This window comes from Ciona robusta, chromosome 6 (genome assembly GCF_009617815.1).
Source record: "Ciona robusta chromosome 6, ASM961781v2".
Taxonomy (NCBI): Eukaryota; Metazoa; Chordata; class Ascidiacea; order Phlebobranchia; family Cionidae; genus Ciona; species Ciona robusta.
The window spans coordinates 2,662,372-2,677,412 of NC_143240.1; the positions used below are offsets into that span (position 1 = coordinate 2,662,372).

At 35.8% G+C, this 15,041-nt stretch overlaps 3 protein-coding genes and 4 non-coding genes across 8 annotated transcripts; 5 read left to right on the forward strand and 2 right to left on the reverse strand.

Moving 5' to 3' along the window:
• Nucleotides 1–20: 20 nt before the first annotated feature.
• LOC149734910 (uncharacterized) lies at nucleotides 21–6,162 on the forward strand. The gene is made up of 6 exons (XM_089879514.1): nucleotides 21–1,635; nucleotides 1,922–2,070; nucleotides 3,704–3,800; nucleotides 4,315–4,395; nucleotides 4,844–4,971; nucleotides 5,315–6,162. The coding sequence occupies exons 1-6, from the start codon at nucleotides 597–599 to the stop codon at nucleotides 5,363–5,365; spliced, it is 1,545 nt and encodes a 514-aa protein (XP_089735640.1). The 5' UTR covers nucleotides 21–596; the 3' UTR covers nucleotides 5,366–6,162.
• Nucleotides 6,163–6,611: 449 nt separating this feature from the next.
• On the reverse strand, nucleotides 6,612–6,683 carry Trnat-agu (transfer RNA threonine (anticodon AGU)). The gene has a single exon. It is a non-coding gene; the product is annotated as a tRNA-Thr (tRNA).
• A 252-nt stretch (nucleotides 6,684–6,935) lies between these two features.
• Trnan-guu (transfer RNA asparagine (anticodon GUU)) lies at nucleotides 6,936–7,009 on the forward strand. Its single transcript has one exon. It is a non-coding gene; the product is annotated as a tRNA-Asn (tRNA).
• A 335-nt stretch (nucleotides 7,010–7,344) lies between these two features.
• Nucleotides 7,345–7,416, reverse strand: Trnat-agu (transfer RNA threonine (anticodon AGU)). Its single transcript has one exon. It is a non-coding gene; the product is annotated as a tRNA-Thr (tRNA).
• Nucleotides 7,417–7,512: 96 nt separating this feature from the next.
• On the forward strand, nucleotides 7,513–7,586 carry Trnan-guu (transfer RNA asparagine (anticodon GUU)). The gene has a single exon. It is a non-coding gene; the product is annotated as a tRNA-Asn (tRNA).
• A 339-nt stretch (nucleotides 7,587–7,925) lies between these two features.
• LOC149734915 (uncharacterized) lies at nucleotides 7,926–11,055 on the forward strand. 2 transcript variants are annotated; one of them, XM_089879522.1, is made up of 3 exons: nucleotides 7,926–8,812; nucleotides 9,272–10,090; nucleotides 10,570–11,055. In XM_089879522.1, the coding sequence occupies exon 2, from the start codon at nucleotides 9,279–9,281 to the stop codon at nucleotides 10,080–10,082; it is 804 nt and encodes a 267-aa protein (XP_089735648.1). In that variant the 5' UTR covers nucleotides 7,926–8,812; nucleotides 9,272–9,278; the 3' UTR covers nucleotides 10,083–10,090; nucleotides 10,570–11,055. The 2 variants fall into 2 exon arrangements, with proteins under 2 accessions (XP_089735648.1, XP_089735647.1); XM_089879521.1 differs by having other exon boundaries at nucleotides 9,272–10,078.
• Nucleotides 11,056–11,801: 746 nt separating this feature from the next.
• LOC149734916 (tetraspanin-8-like) lies at nucleotides 11,802–15,038 on the forward strand. The gene is made up of 8 exons (XM_089879525.1): nucleotides 11,802–11,960; nucleotides 12,372–12,471; nucleotides 12,780–12,877; nucleotides 13,172–13,246; nucleotides 13,472–13,570; nucleotides 13,857–14,021; nucleotides 14,490–14,573; nucleotides 14,778–15,038. The coding sequence occupies exons 1-8, from the start codon at nucleotides 11,898–11,900 to the stop codon at nucleotides 14,847–14,849; spliced, it is 756 nt and encodes a 251-aa protein (XP_089735651.1). The 5' UTR covers nucleotides 11,802–11,897; the 3' UTR covers nucleotides 14,850–15,038.
• Nucleotides 15,039–15,041: the final 3 nt, after the last annotated feature.

Consider the following 15,041-nt stretch of genomic DNA (forward strand, 5'->3'; position numbering starts at 1 on the left):
GGTACTCATCTATAGAAATTCGCAGCAATAAAAATTGTAGGGGCGCAAAATCATTTTAAACGGTTTATAACATTACAGAAAAAAAAAAACAGTAATCTAAATTCAAATTTTTAAACTCTAAGCACAAAAATAGCCTCTCTCTTGTTTACGTAGCATTTTTGCGCAAATTGTAGTCACATGATGGCGTAAACGTAACTGCGCATGCGCAGCAGTCGGTTAGTATAGAAATGTATGTAACCAGGCAGAACAGTTTTTGTTGATAGTTTTTAAACTAAACTTAGCGTGTATTGACACAACAGAATTGTTCATTTAAGTTGCAATATATACTGAGATGCATTTCAGTTATACATTTAAACTTCTTGTATCTATTTTTTGTATAATACCTTTGCAAAAATGTTTGTAGTAAGATAGTTATAATACTTTTATAACCATATAGTATGGATAAATGTGGCAATTACTTAGTACATTGCATTTGTGTTAGCTTTACTTTTACATTAAGAAAACAAAATTGTTAAACCACAGTTTTTAGGTGTCACGGTGCAATGAACATTGCGCAATCTTTTTCTGCTGACTCATTGTGAAACAGCTTCTTAACTATGAACCCTGACCCCACATATGATACTGAGGACAACCAGAAACAATGGGAGACCATTAATGACCATGTCCAGCAAATGCTCTTCCTCACCGACGGTATAACAGGGGGGTCACCCCTCTCGACCTCACCCGCAATCCCCAGCCCCCTAACCTCACCCCCCCAAGTAAATTCACGGGTCCACCACACCTCCCATAACCCTATGTACCGGCGCAGTGAAGGAGACATACAAGGGCGACCTACAGAGCAGTTAAATCTAGCCCCTACACCACAAACTGCCCCGGTACTTGGGTTCCAGCCCCATTGGGGTGTCCCTGAATCGCCAGTCACCACTGCTCCCACAATCCATTCCTCATACAGTTATCCAGTTTTCCATAATCCTAATCCAACCTTCCAAGCTGCCCAAGAAAATATTGCAACCAATGGCACTAACTCACCTGGTGTGGTGGCACCAGATCAAAAAGACTTTTTTACGAAACCAAAAACCGGTTCTCCATACAACAGTCGCAAATATAATGCAAAACCAACAATGACGAAAATGAACCTTAAAAGAACAAGTTACCCTACAATCACGGTTCCGAAAACCTTAGAAAACAGTCAGGCATATCATGTAGACTACCCTCGAAACACTGGTGACAGTTCCCCACAAGTAATAAGGCAACAATCTTCTCCAAGTATAATCAGTCCAACCGGTGTCCCATTTCTGCCCCACAGCACCTCACAACCAGTTATGAACATCAACCAATTCACCCCAATCGGGAACACAGGCTTTAATAGCCCTGAGCGTAATTCACCTGTAATGTACCATATGTCACCAAACCTGCGTAGAAAATCAGCGCCTGCGACGGACACTCGTCCATTTCTAAAAACTAATACAAGAAGAACTGTATCTCAAATCCCACAACACATAGCCCCACCTAATGGGCTTCCAAGTTCTAGTTATCTAAAAGATTCCTTTCTACCGACCTTGAGTGATCCATTGGAAAAAGTTGATGAGGTACCAACTGTTGATACCGGGTATAATGATGATGATTATACTAATGGTGAGTTAAGGTTATGTGACTTCCTACTTCCTACTATACATAGCTTGACATAAAGGTTGAATTGGCTTTAGTATAGAAATTGGCTTTGGTGAGGAAATTACATATTAGACTGGTGTAAAGTATTTTTAAGTTTTTTTGTGCATTAAAACATTGCCTTTTGTTATTTTTAAACACGTTCAAGGCGGGAAGGCACTATAATATTTTCATATTGTTTCCTAAAAGTTTAACATTAAGAATATTAGCCTTTTATTTATTTTACCTATCTAAAACTTTGATGTGTTCACAGCTTTATTGCAACATCAAACTGAGAGAATGAATCGTTTACGAGCTGAGTATAATGCAAAGAAATGTGAGTTGGAAAATCTTGGTGGGGATGTAAGCCACCTTGAGGAAAAAGTGCAACAACGTAATCTGCGTCATAAAAGTCCTTCTTCAGTAAGTCCAAAGTTTATATATTATATAGGTGCATAATTATGTGTAACACTTCATAGGTATCAGTTTTTTTTTTCTTTTTTTTGGGTCTCTTTTTGACCCAGACATTTCTAAATGCAGTTACACTCCTCATAGTAATGAAACATAGGGAACCTCATTGACTAATATAGCGAATGAAATAAACTTTGGCTTTGCTCATTTGCATATTGCAGGCAGCTTTAATTTAAAGCTGTTCTTAGTATTAAAAGATATTGTTAAAAACATGAAGTTAGCCAGTTACCAACAGCTGCATGTTAAATAATAGCGCAACTGTATTTTATTTGCCCAACACTGTGTGGCAGTAGCAGAAGTAAACATCCATTGTTGTACTGTTTATATGCTAGGTTCAACTAAAAAAACAGTAAGTTAGCATTTTCTGTTAAAATATGGTAAAATTTTAATTGCCATGTATTTATTATTTATACCAGTCTGTAAGGATAATCTTTTTTACATGTTTGTTTGTGGCTTATGCATGCATGCAGCCTCTAGGCAAGTAATGTATGTATATAACATCATTTTTTATCGCATAGCCAGGTAAAAATACACAAGACTTTTGTACAAGTTTTTAATTTTCTAAAGACTAATATTAGGATTGAGAAAAGCAAATATAATTCATTTCATTGTTAACTTATAAGTAGTTCACTAGTTATAAGTGGCATGTTTTTGAATATTGTTGTGGTAAAATTGTTAAAATGCAATTAAACCATAGGCCTATTCATTAAAAATTATAAGCCTGCTTGATTACTGTGGTGAATGCAATATACTTTGAATGTTTGTTTGTGTATCTTTCTATACCTAACAGCAAGGAAAATTCATTTAATATATTGCTCCAGTCCAAAATATCCATTTAGTAAATTGCTCGAAAAATCAATTTTTATTGACGTTTATTGCCCACTTTATATAACCTGTCAATTCTGCCATCTTAAACATTAAAGTATGCTAAAGGTATTTGTGTTTGACATCATTATCCCTACGAAGTTCAACTGCTAACTGTGTACATAGCACATCAGACCACCAAAGTCAGGTGGAATTTAGCTTATACTGTATACAGATGGTGGTGGAACAGGCAGTTTCTCCCTTGCTATTATTTTTTAATTTTTTAGTGCCACTGTCAATAGTATTCTGTTAAAGTTTACCTCGAAGCGTGAAAACTGTCACGTTTTATATTTATTATCGGGATAGGAATTTTTGTGTTAACCTAATTTTAGTAGTAGTCTGTTAAAAACCTATAATGTATAGAAATAACAACTTTTTTAATGCAATTTTCAGTTTACACTGCAGTTTATTTGTTAATTAATTAAGCTCTGTTTCGGTTTAAAAACTAAAACCATCTTTAGTGAACTTAATGCTTCGCAATTACACTTTGTCTAGTACCGTAGCAAAGTGGTTACATTGCATTTAGCCCAAAGTTTAAAAGTACAGGGCTTAATGATGCAAAAAAATAAGGAAACTACAAAGTTACGTACTTGATAACTTGTGTTATAGCGACTGCCGTTGCCCAGCCATGCCAAGATAAATAATTTTATTATATGTATATATGTATTATATATATTTTGATTATTTTCATTCACGTTTTCATACACTGCCATCTATACAGTTGCAAGTGGAAATAGGAAGGCTAAGGGAAATCAATCGGCAACTTGAAATTGATTGCAACTGCATGTACAAGGAAGTGGATTTATTTTCAAGAGATGGTAAGTCATTTTCTAGCGTAAGGTATGAAATAAACTTTAATGGGTGGGGGAAGATAGCTTTGTGCTTATAAACCAGATCTTAGACTCTGTGGTTACTAATTTACCTCCATACAACAACATAACTATGTTAACAATAAAAGTGTTCACAACCAGTTACTCGTATCTATACAATCCTATGTGGTAAGCTATATTTATCCCAAGATGTTAAAATCCTTCACCGTACAAACATGGGTGGATATTATCCACTAAAACCATCTTCAGTAATATTTAATAAAGCAGATCATTTTAGATGAAAATCATATCATACAAATGGGCCTTCATTTCGTATTGAAACGTGTCAGAAATGTTATGTTTTATAAACATGCTAAATGCTAATTATGTTATAATTGCTGTTAGTTTTTAGGGGCTGTCATGTTTATATTGAAACTGACCAGAAAAATTCATTTTTTATTCACATAAATTAGGTAAATATTCAACAAAAAACATGCAATCCTTATACTGTGTTTTTTTATAGGTGATAATACAAGAGAAGACTTTTATTCAAGATACAACAGACCTGCTTCTGTAAAGCCGCAACAAACAAAGCAAAGAAAAGGTAATTACATTCTGAATGCACGAGCGCTATAATAATTACAAGTTTGTGTTATTATTTGTTTGGTTTGAAGTGGTTGGTTTAATACACATTATAACACATAGTTAGTGTTAGTTGGATATTTGTGGTAACTTGTAGTCGCAGGCAGGTATGGGGTGTGTTTTTACAGCTGTTGTTTTTACACCACATGAGGATAAATATGTTTGTTTTTTCATAGGCCTTATTTTATTGTCAGATGAGGTTCTGCAGTATTGCACTGCATGTATGTCCTAGGATTTAGGCCAGGAATGGACCATCACCCCATAGTTTTTTTTTCTGTCCTTATGTAATTTAATCAGTGATTTTTTTTTCTCTAATGCATTGCTGGCAGTTTAGGCAAACTATTACACGAATTTACACCCATGTCTGTAGACTTATAATTCTAATTCTTATCTTTAACCTTTACACCTAGCTTCCCTGCGTCAGTTTACTTCAGTTCAAGACCTTCCCCCTCCACCCCCACCCCCTCCAGATGATGAACCTAAATGGAGATGCAGCCATTGCACCTTTGATAATCACGCAGCCCTTAATAAATGCGAGGTATGTGTTATAAAAGCAGAGTAGCTGTTTTAAGCTAAAAACTGGCTACAACATCTTTTATTCTGTGTGCTTCAGCTCCTGCAGTGTAGCATGCCATGGGTCTTTTAGGCCAGGTTTGACCCATTACCCCATAACAATATAATATGTTTAAAAACCTTGTTTGGCGCCTACAAACATACATGTGAATGAATAAATGTAACTTGTAGCTGTTATAACACGGGTGTTCTGTTTTATTATACATCTCGTGCCAGTTTACAAGTTACCAAATATGTTACTTTGTGGGTGATTATTTTGGAGAATTTTTTATACCTTCCAGTATGTACTAATTCTTTTTCCCTTACAGATGTGCGAGTTCCCACGCGAGGTTCAAAGCAGCAGAGCCAGAATTACCTAACCTACACAAACTAACCTGTTTCCTTTCAAGTATTTTCCTTTCCAGTGCTTTTGCATTCTAAAAGTTATTTCATACTGAGTTGGTATTGCCAAAATTGGCCAGTAGCTCGTTCGTATGAGCTATAGTTGACTGTGCAATAACTACGCTACCATCAAAAACTTGCACTCGCCGATAGTATAAGGTACTTCCAGGGCCCGTAGGTGCTAATGGGCCACTGTCTATTTCTCATAAAGATATTTTAATATCCATTTAGTGCTTAAACCTTACAGTGAGCAGTATATTGTCACCACATTGGACGCTTTACATTTGAACACTGTTACAGCGTTAGAAGCCAAAGTTTGGACAGCATTTCTCTCTTTTCTTTCTTCTCCAAAATCAGCTAAAAGTGTTACTTTTCTTATATTCTGGCTTGCCAAGTTATATTACCGGAGACAATTGACAAGCAACGTCTTTTACAATCTTTCCTGTACATTGGACATTACTTTCTCCAAGGGCTAATGCTGTTATGTGTACACTCCAGCTGCATCAAACACTATACGAAGCCTCTTAAACAAGCATTGAAAGTTTCAACTCTGCACTCTTGAAAGCAAAACCGTTTCCAACCCCGTTCAGAAATCAGTATGCACTTAACTTTTAAATGTACATTTCCATGTTTTACAAGAGTCTCTTCCGTTCGGCTGCTGCCCCTCCAAGTGTATGAACAAGGCCGTTTTTTTTTCATTCTACGATTGCCTTAATACTGTTGTTTCGCCAATAATGTTTAAATTACCGAGCGTGCCATGAGCAGCTTATGAAAAGTATATGTTATTTTTCAACAAGAGAAGCAAAAGAAGAATCAAACAGGACTAGGTAAAGTGTAACAGCCAGAGTAAAAGTGTGTCTAGACTCGAGTAACATAAATTTAATTTATCTTTTATAATACAGCAGCGAAGACAAGGTAAATAAAAACAAAAGAGGAATTAGCAGCAAAAGCTAGAGAAAGATTTGTTGATTTTTCCACAACGAAACTATTAAATCAGTTTAAACAGCAGGTATAGTTAACAACACTCAGGGTAAAGGTGTTTCAGAGTAATATGACAGAAATAGTATTTGCCTGTTTAAATACAGTAACGAAGATTAGGTTAGTTACAAAATAAAATCAGCAGCAATGTGAGAATAGTTGAAAACACGCCAAGGATAAAATCGTGTAAAGTGTCTAAGCATCAAAAAATGTTTATGAAAAGCAATATAAAAAATTCAACCATTAAGGCACCACTGGGGATCGAACCCAGGATCTCCTGTTTACTAGACAGGCGCTTTACCACTAAGCCATGGCGCCGACGTTTTTCTCGGTTTCGAAAAATGACCACAACGGTAGGGCGATACTTTAACGACTGTAAGGCGCGCTTGTATACTCAACCGTTGGGGTGTATTTAATCGCTTGTAATAACGCTAGTACATTTCTTAAACATTAGACAATTATATAATGTAAAGATACTAGTTTTTTTTTGCAATTCAATCGAAACACATGAGAAGTCGAATATGTCGTAGCGTATTTCTTGAAGGAATATTGGTAAGGTTTTCTCTCGTCGTCTCTGTGGCGCAATCGGTTAGCGCGTTCGGCTGTTAACCGAAAGGTTGGTGGTTCGAGCCCACCCAGGGACGTATTTTTTTTGTCGAATTTACAAAGAGTTTTAAGATAAAACATGCTGTTGTGCATTAAGGCCGAATAAAAATCTGTATTTTATTTTATGAATTATAGTAGGGTGTAGAAATTTTAGCACCTTTTTATTCTATTAGCGGTCCCATTTGGTAGTAAACAAAAAAAATCAAAGAATTGTAAAACCGTACCATCACGACTCCAATAGACAGTTGTTAATTGTTTAAAACACGATCTAATTCTAGACATCTAGATATAATGTGTTAAAGTTGTCCTATCCTCCCCACCCTACTGTATAATTTATATAAGTAAAGATAAATGAACAGTAAATAAAGTCAAAAGGCACCACTGGGGATCGAACCCAGGATCTCCTGTTTACTAGACAGGCGCTTTACCACTAAGCCATGGCGCCGACGATGTTATGTAGTTGTAATAATATAACAAAACTTTCGGGTGATACTTTAACTTTACGGTTTCTTGAAGGAATATCGGTCACGTTTTATTCAACGTCTCTGTGGCGCAATCGGTTAGCGCGTTCGGCTGTTAACCGAAAGGTTGGTGGTTCGATCCCACCCAGGGACGCAATATTTAGTAAAAAAAAACAAGTTTAATTTTTTATTTCTATTGCGAGTAAATATCTTACGCGACTTTATAATTTATACAGACACACTTCTAAGAGAAGCGCGTCCTCAAGACTAAATCTATATAGCGTATATGTATAGGGCTATGGTACCGTGTTTAGGTGCAACGACAGTCAATTATGACACTTCCGTTTTCTACACCTCGTAAGAAAGTTTTGATAATTGTGTTTTGTTGTTGTTGTAATGTATATCTGAATACTTAAAAGACTCATATGACACCATTAGGTTGAAGCAATTCCTTTCAAGATAAGCAAAACATATTCAATTCTATCTTCCCAATTAACAAAGTGGTGATCAGTACATTGACCCTTAAAACAGACCGCGTTAAACCAAATCAATAGTTTCGATTATGTTCCCTCACCGTAAGCAGATTTCATTAATCTTGTCAAGAAATATTGAGAAAACCGCCACGTTTTTAGCCCTGTGGTAGCACAGATCGGAAAAGTTGCAGGAGCAAAAATACGGGGAGTAAAATGGCAAAACGACGGTCGTTAAATCACCCTTTAGTTAAAACAAACGTACAAACTTTATTCGATAAAAGGCGTTATCGTTACACCCTAAATTACAGCCGTTTTAGTACACATACTCCAATTTTACCTTTTATGTAACACTCGATGCGTATTTTTATTACATAACAGGTTTTTGCCTCGTTAAAACTAGTAAAAAAGGGCCGAAAACTAAATGGGTATTTCGTCCGTCAAAGCGGCACTAATGATGATTTTTCCTTTTCATTGACGAGTTATGTCACTATTGGGCATACTTGCGTAAAACCCGCTACAGCAACGCATTGAAAACTCTCTAAATTATTTGCACATTATGAATATTTTATGGCTTAGATTCAGGGTTACCCGAAAAACACATGAGTCGCCCGTGCTGTAAGCCCTAATCAATAGCTGTAGGGAATTTGAACAGCAGCAGTGTCTGCTTAGACCAGAAAGAACCAGTTGAGCGGGTTGTCATAGGAAGATACGCATATGTTAGTGAATATATTTGACAGATAGTAAATGTTAATAAAAAAACGATATTAAATCAAAGAAATAAGATGCAAAATCTGTATATAGACTTGTCAGCACAATAGGCTGATATAATTATAATAGTTATAGTGCCTATATTGCAAAGCAAATATAAGAGATCTTGTTGATATTATTCACAGTAGAAAAACAGCAAGTATGTTACCAATTTGAACCTGTTTAAATACTTTTTATTAAAAACAAGGTATACAGCTACCATTTACCTAAAGATCTAAAAGTATTTCCAATTAGTAGCAAACAAAGAATTATAAATTATAATACCACTAACTCCTGTAAAATAACTTTGCTAATTGTTAAATCACGATTAAGATATACGGGATATAGCATGTGCTAACGGTGTACACCTACCCTACCATTAACTATAATTGGTAGTACTGGTTTTATATAGTGGTGGGGGAAGATGGGACACCTTTTTATTCTATTTTCTAGTCCCATTTGGTAGTAAACAAAGAACATTCAAAGAAATATGAAACCGTTCCATTACGACCCATAGATCTTTGTTAATTGTTTAAAACAAGATCAGGATATTTGAATATTATGTGCCAAACGTGTCCGGTCTCCCCCACCCTACTATAACACATTTTTTGATTGACAGAATGTAGATGTACACTTTCTGTGACTTGATCAAGTGTATTTTCCCATGTTGGGAACATCAGATGAATCGAATATGGGGCTTTATTAAACCGAAAAAGAGAAAGCCTGAAAAGGTACCTTTACTAAAAGAAGACAGGTCTGGGTACAAAGACGAAACATCACCGACAAAAGAAATTAGCCAAGTACAGCAAATTAAACTGGATATAAACAACCAGAAGGTCCGGTACAGACGGTCGGCTCATTCCGTTGGGAGTAACTGGGCGAATCAGATTAATCAAGTGGAAAACAACGCCGGTAGAGGTTGTAAAATTAACCAAGCTTTGGAAATGGTGGAGAGAGACTTTGATTACATTCAGTCGCGAACAGCAGAGGTAAAGCAGAATCGAACTTTAGATCCAAAGACACAGTCTATAGATTTGAACCAGAACATCGAAAATAGTTGCCCAAAAAGGACCGTTTGTTCCAGTGCATTTTCCCAGACCTCAGCAGTGATGCAAGACTATAAAAACGCCAGTGTTGTCAGTCAAGAAACCACAAAAACGATTCCTATTGCTGAAAGAAACTTTTTAATAAACCAATGCACCGCCGCTTGCGATGACTCGGTCACGTCACGGCCTATGACGTCATCGGAAGATGACCTCACGTGGGACGCTTACGTTCCACCATTGCAACTACGCTGGTCGGATGTAGTTATAAAGCAAATTTTTGACGTTTTGGAAACCGATAACGAAGCTTATATTGGACATATAAGAAGACTGACGGCGAGACGAGATATGAATCCTATCAACATATTACAAAAGCTATGCTGGTAAGATACAAGGTATAGATTTATATTTAGTGTTTATATGAGATGAGGTATTTTCTGTATTTATTTCTGTATATTAATGTCTCTCTGGGCACAAATATACCGTAGAACACAAAATTCCCAAGGTTTTAGGATCATCTCATTAAGTTCGTATATGTTCCCCTGAGAGACAAACTAAATAAGCCAAACCCAATTACACGGGATTACGTTGTATTAGCCGTATTGAAAGTTACGTATATGCTCCTAAACAAGAAAAAAACATTGTAATACTGTGGGGTAAGATGAATACCGTTAGCATATAATATCCCATATTTCTTAGTCGTGTTTTTAACAATTAACAACGATTTTTAGGAGTCGTGAGGATACGGTTCTATAATTCCGTAAATATTCTTTGTTTGCTATCAAATGGGACGATAGAAGAGAATACAAAAAGTACTATCTTACCCCAACCTACTATATTTTAGTTGTTAATTACTATAACGATTTTTTACTAGGTTCGATGAAGAGACGAACACCGTTCAAGCGCTAGTGGGCGTGTTTGAGTACGATTTGTGACGTCATGATCCTATGGCATCATGTTTTGTTTTTTTACTCAACAAAACTTAAGCGAAAGTCTAGTTATTCAAACGTGCCTGGTGATACTTAACTTTACGTTCGTTTAATTTTTTTATACTAAAATACAGCTAGGCGTAAAAGATACAAAGATTTATTGCTTAGCTGTCTATAAATTTAAAAACCATTAATTTGTACCCTATTTATTCTCTCATGACATGGCCAAACATTCGTTATAACACGGGTGTCCTGTTGTATACATCCTGTGCCCGCTTACAAGTTATCACATGTATATGTAATGTAATTTTGTGGGTAATTTACATCCTTTTTTTCCCTGTTTATTCTATCATGTTTACCTTTATCATTCGATTTTTACATATGTTGCTCTCTCTTATGAGACATATATACCAATAAAATATACAAATAGACCCGCTTACTTTTTTTCGAAAATACAGTCGAGTCTACAGACTTTGATAAAGGCAAAAGGCGCTTTGTAGCTTCGGGTATTTTTTCAATTTTGGTGATAATTTAGACAACACCTATTGAACTACTGGGTTGAAGCAATCGGCGTTAAGTGTCTTGCTCAAGGACACATACGCTCACAACGATAGCAGCGTCGAGTTGTTGCCAATCTATACCACGAGACTTCGATCACATGACGCGCGCGTGCCTATTATGACGTCACAAGAGTGAGAACCGCTGCAGTGGCTTCCCGTGACACAGATTAAACAGTCGCAATTTAGAGTCGCAAGTGTTTCGTATAGCGCATGTACCTAGCTTTGATTACAGTCGACTTCTTTACTGTTATATTGCGTAACCAAAACTTATATATGTGATGCATTTCGCTGTAAAGTATTTCACTTATGCCGGTAAAGTTGGCAGGAAGTTGTAGCAACAGGAAAGCTAATTTTAGATAGGTTGTAACAAAGACTTTCATTACAGTTTGGCAAGATTATAACGTGTTTTTAAGAAGAGAAATATACTACTAAAATGAGGTTGTTGACAGAATTTTGTTCAAAAATTTAGACTTTTTACAATAAAATTTGATTGCGTAATTTCACAAGTTTCAGTTTAGGAATAAACCAGTTAATCATTTGAGTTTCGTACGTAAAGGTAAATATTATTCCTTTAAAAAAATCATTTTATGATAACACGCGTTGAACGGTTACATAACAGAACATATGTGTAATATTGATTTTTACATCGATGTTTTGCGTATTCACAGATTTTCATAATATATACTGTTTTATCTGACCTTAGACGTATAAAAATGGAAGACTGCGGGAAAAAATGCGCCAAGTATTTGCTGTTTGCGTTTAATATATTCGTATGGGTGAGTATTTATGTTTTGTATTGTTGTAACTTAGACGCAAATCTTCTTCGGGTTTATCTTGGTATATTACGGTGCGGTAAGATGGGCCACCTTTAGCACATAATATCTAAGTAACCTGATCCTGTTTTAAACAATTAACAACGGTCTATGCGAGTCGTGAGGATACTGCTTTATAATTCTTTAAATGTTCTTTGTTTACTACCAAGTGTGACGAGAAATTAAAATGAAAGTGTGTCCCATCTTCCCCCGCCCAACCATATGTTTAAACTCTTACTTTATTTTTAATCATGTAACATAACCCTTGTCCCATACATAGTCACATTGCGCCACTGTTATAGTTAATAAATTACAGTCTGTAGAACAAACAAGTCATATTTCATATGTTGTGTTAAATGTCAATTTTATTAACAGATTGCCGGTGCATCGGTTCTAGGTATTGGTATTTACTTACGAGTTGGGGACAATATTCACCACATTGTGAGCATTGCTGATATACAGATATATTATTCAGGTAACTTTATATAGGTAGTATAGACACCTTTAGCACATAATACCCAAATATCCTGATCGTTTTTTAAAAAATTAACAGCGGTCTATGGGAGTCGTGAGGATACGGTTTTTAAATTTCTTGAATGAAAAGGTGTCCCACTCCCCGGCCCACACCTAGTTATATAATAATAACAGTATTACATTAATACCATAGCATATATCAAGGTTTAATGCACATACATTAAAACGTAACGTTACTCGTATATAGCGTTACGTTACACCATATACAAAACCTATAATGCATCTACAACGTACAATACACAATTACAGGATGCTATGTCCTCATTGGTGCTGGGAGCTTCATGTTTCTATTGGGATTCCTGGGCTGTTGTGGCGCAATGGCGGAAAATAAATGTCTGCTTATTTTGGTGAGTGGTTCGTATACCCGTGTTTATAGTACTGTGCGGTAAGATGGCTGCCGTTAGCACATATTATCCTACATTTTCTAATGCCTTTACAAAGGTGTTTTAAAGTCGTAGTGGTAAGGTTAGGTATTTCTATAAATTCTTTGTTTACTACCAAAAAAGCTAATGAAACTGGCAAAATACACATTTTTATCTAACTTAATATCTTTACAAAGTCTTATCATTACTTTATATGATGGCTATAGTCTACTTTTATTTTTCCAATACACAAGCTAACCTACTAATTCTTTCATACAGTATTCGATATTCCTTGGCATAATTTTCGTTCTCGAGCTCGGTATTGGAATCTGGGGAGCTGTCAATCAAACTTCGGTAAAAAATTTTCATTTTTAAAACTGTAGCAACGTTATACAAAGACCATTATATGTATCAGTTTAAATAATTTTATTATTTCTGAAAACTTTAAAATAAACAAAAGTCTGCAAAATTTCACCTTGCCTATATACAACCCTTTTTATACTGCTAGCCATTTTATAAGTGAATAAGTCTTAATTGGGCGTATTTAATTAAACCACTTTATACTCGTATTGTTTTCAGATCGAAAACGACATTCAAAAGGCGTTCAACCAAACGATTAACAACGGTAGTAACCCGAACGATTCGTTCGCGCAATCTGTTATTTCACTTGAAAGACAGGTTCGTAAAACAAATTCAACTTTTTTATTTGATTTACTATGTTTATGAAAACTGTGTTTGACATTGCGGGCGTATATGTCCTAGGACAAGACGCTAAACGGTCAGTCCTTTAGGATGACAAAACAAAAAAATTGCTAGAATACCTTTTCACATTTATGTTATTATACATTTTGCAATTTGCTGCCTAAAAACTAAACTCGCGTGACTTTCCGTAGGACCTCACATATATAAAACAGGAAGTTACACCTGTATTAGTATATAACTCAAATAACCACTCCCCATACAGTTCAAATGCTGCGGTCTCGCCAACGGTTGTAGCGATTGGAAATCTAGTGAATCATACGGTTGCACTTGTGATGTGAATACGGCAGCGAACGGCACTTGCGTTCTCGCTTCAAGTCTAAAATGCACGAACGGAGATACTCCAGGAGGACAATATATTTACAAAGAGGTAGACATAAGCTTTCTTTAACATGCTATTTATTTATCTCTTCGAAACGATAGCGAAGATCATAGTATTGTAACAACAGAGAGAAGGGAATCAACGGAAAGAAGAGATCATCGGTTAAAAAGCGTGGACCCAAAAGGGTCGTTTTCTATTACGCTAGACTTCTTTTAACGACCATATTACACGCTTGGATTTGTTGGGTATAACATATAACTCTGGTTTTAGGCAAGTTATAGTGTATTCTGTGCGTGTTTTGCGTGAGAATGCATTCATATAGTACAGTGTATGACAGTGAGCATGAGGTGTATGAATACACCTCGTATCTGATGTATAAGAAGGCGCTCATGTTAAAATTTACATTTGATCATGTGGTGTAGTAATGCAACATACTCAATTTGTAAAGCTATATTACCATGGTATTATTTATCTAATTACCTTACCGGTTCACTAATACTCATTACATCCACTCAGGCATGCTATCAATCTATCGTCGATTTTGTTAACAACAACTTATGGCTTATTGTTGGTATTGGATTCGGGATTGGTTTCGTCGAGGTAAGAGTAAAATACTTATACAAGAACTATACCAGACCATAGATATCATATAATAGTTGTATTGCCATTACATAACGCTGTGCGACTGCTGAGTGGTTATAGGCGCTCGCATTATATAACCGAAAGTATGAAACAGAACACCCGTGTTATAACGACTGTCATTGCTCCACCCCTAAACAAGTTACATTTATTTATCCATTTTAGTTGCTGGGGATCATCTTTGCTGTTATGGTAATCAAGCTAGCTTCAAAGAACAAATACGGCGAACTTGTTTAATCAAAAGTATGGACTTCCAACCGAATACACCGTATACGGTAGTCGCTGTTTCGAACTAAATTGAAAATTTGTAATTATTTCTATCTTTGGCGCGATTGTATTATCAGTGTTGTTTAGTGCTTCCATCTTTATTGATTGTTTTCAATTTCTTTTCTTATTTCGGACTGCAATACATTTTGTTTGCTATGATAG

What these genes read in the sequence shown, in the direction of transcription:
- LOC149734910 (XM_089879514.1), top strand. Translation starts at nt 597, where the DNA reads ATGAACCCTGACCCCACATATGATACTGAGGACAACCAGAAACAATGG. An exon ending in GTCATAAAAGTCCTTCTTCA is followed by an intron (nt 2,071 to 3,703) that starts GTAAGTCCAAAG and finishes CCATCTATACAG; the next exon opens with TTGCAAGTGGAAATAGGAAG. An exon ending in ACAAACAAAGCAAAGAAAAG is followed by an intron (nt 4,396 to 4,843) that starts GTAATTACATTC and finishes CTTTACACCTAG; the next exon opens with CTTCCCTGCGTCAGTTTACT.
- LOC149734915 (XM_089879521.1), top strand. Translation starts at nt 9,279, where the DNA reads ATGTACACTTTCTGTGACTTGATCAAGTGTATTTTCCCATGTTGGGAA. An exon ending in ATATTACAAAAGCTATGCTG is followed by an intron (nt 10,079 to 10,569) that starts GTAAGATACAAG and finishes ATTTTTTACTAG; the next exon opens with GTTCGATGAAGAGACGAACA.
- LOC149734916 (XM_089879525.1), top strand. Translation starts at nt 11,898, where the DNA reads ATGGAAGACTGCGGGAAAAAATGCGCCAAGTATTTGCTGTTTGCGTTT. An exon ending in TATACAGATATATTATTCAG is followed by an intron (nt 12,472 to 12,779) that starts GTAACTTTATAT and finishes ACACAATTACAG; the next exon opens with GATGCTATGTCCTCATTGGT. An exon ending in TTATTTCACTTGAAAGACAG is followed by an intron (nt 13,571 to 13,856) that starts GTTCGTAAAACA and finishes CTCCCCATACAG; the next exon opens with TTCAAATGCTGCGGTCTCGC.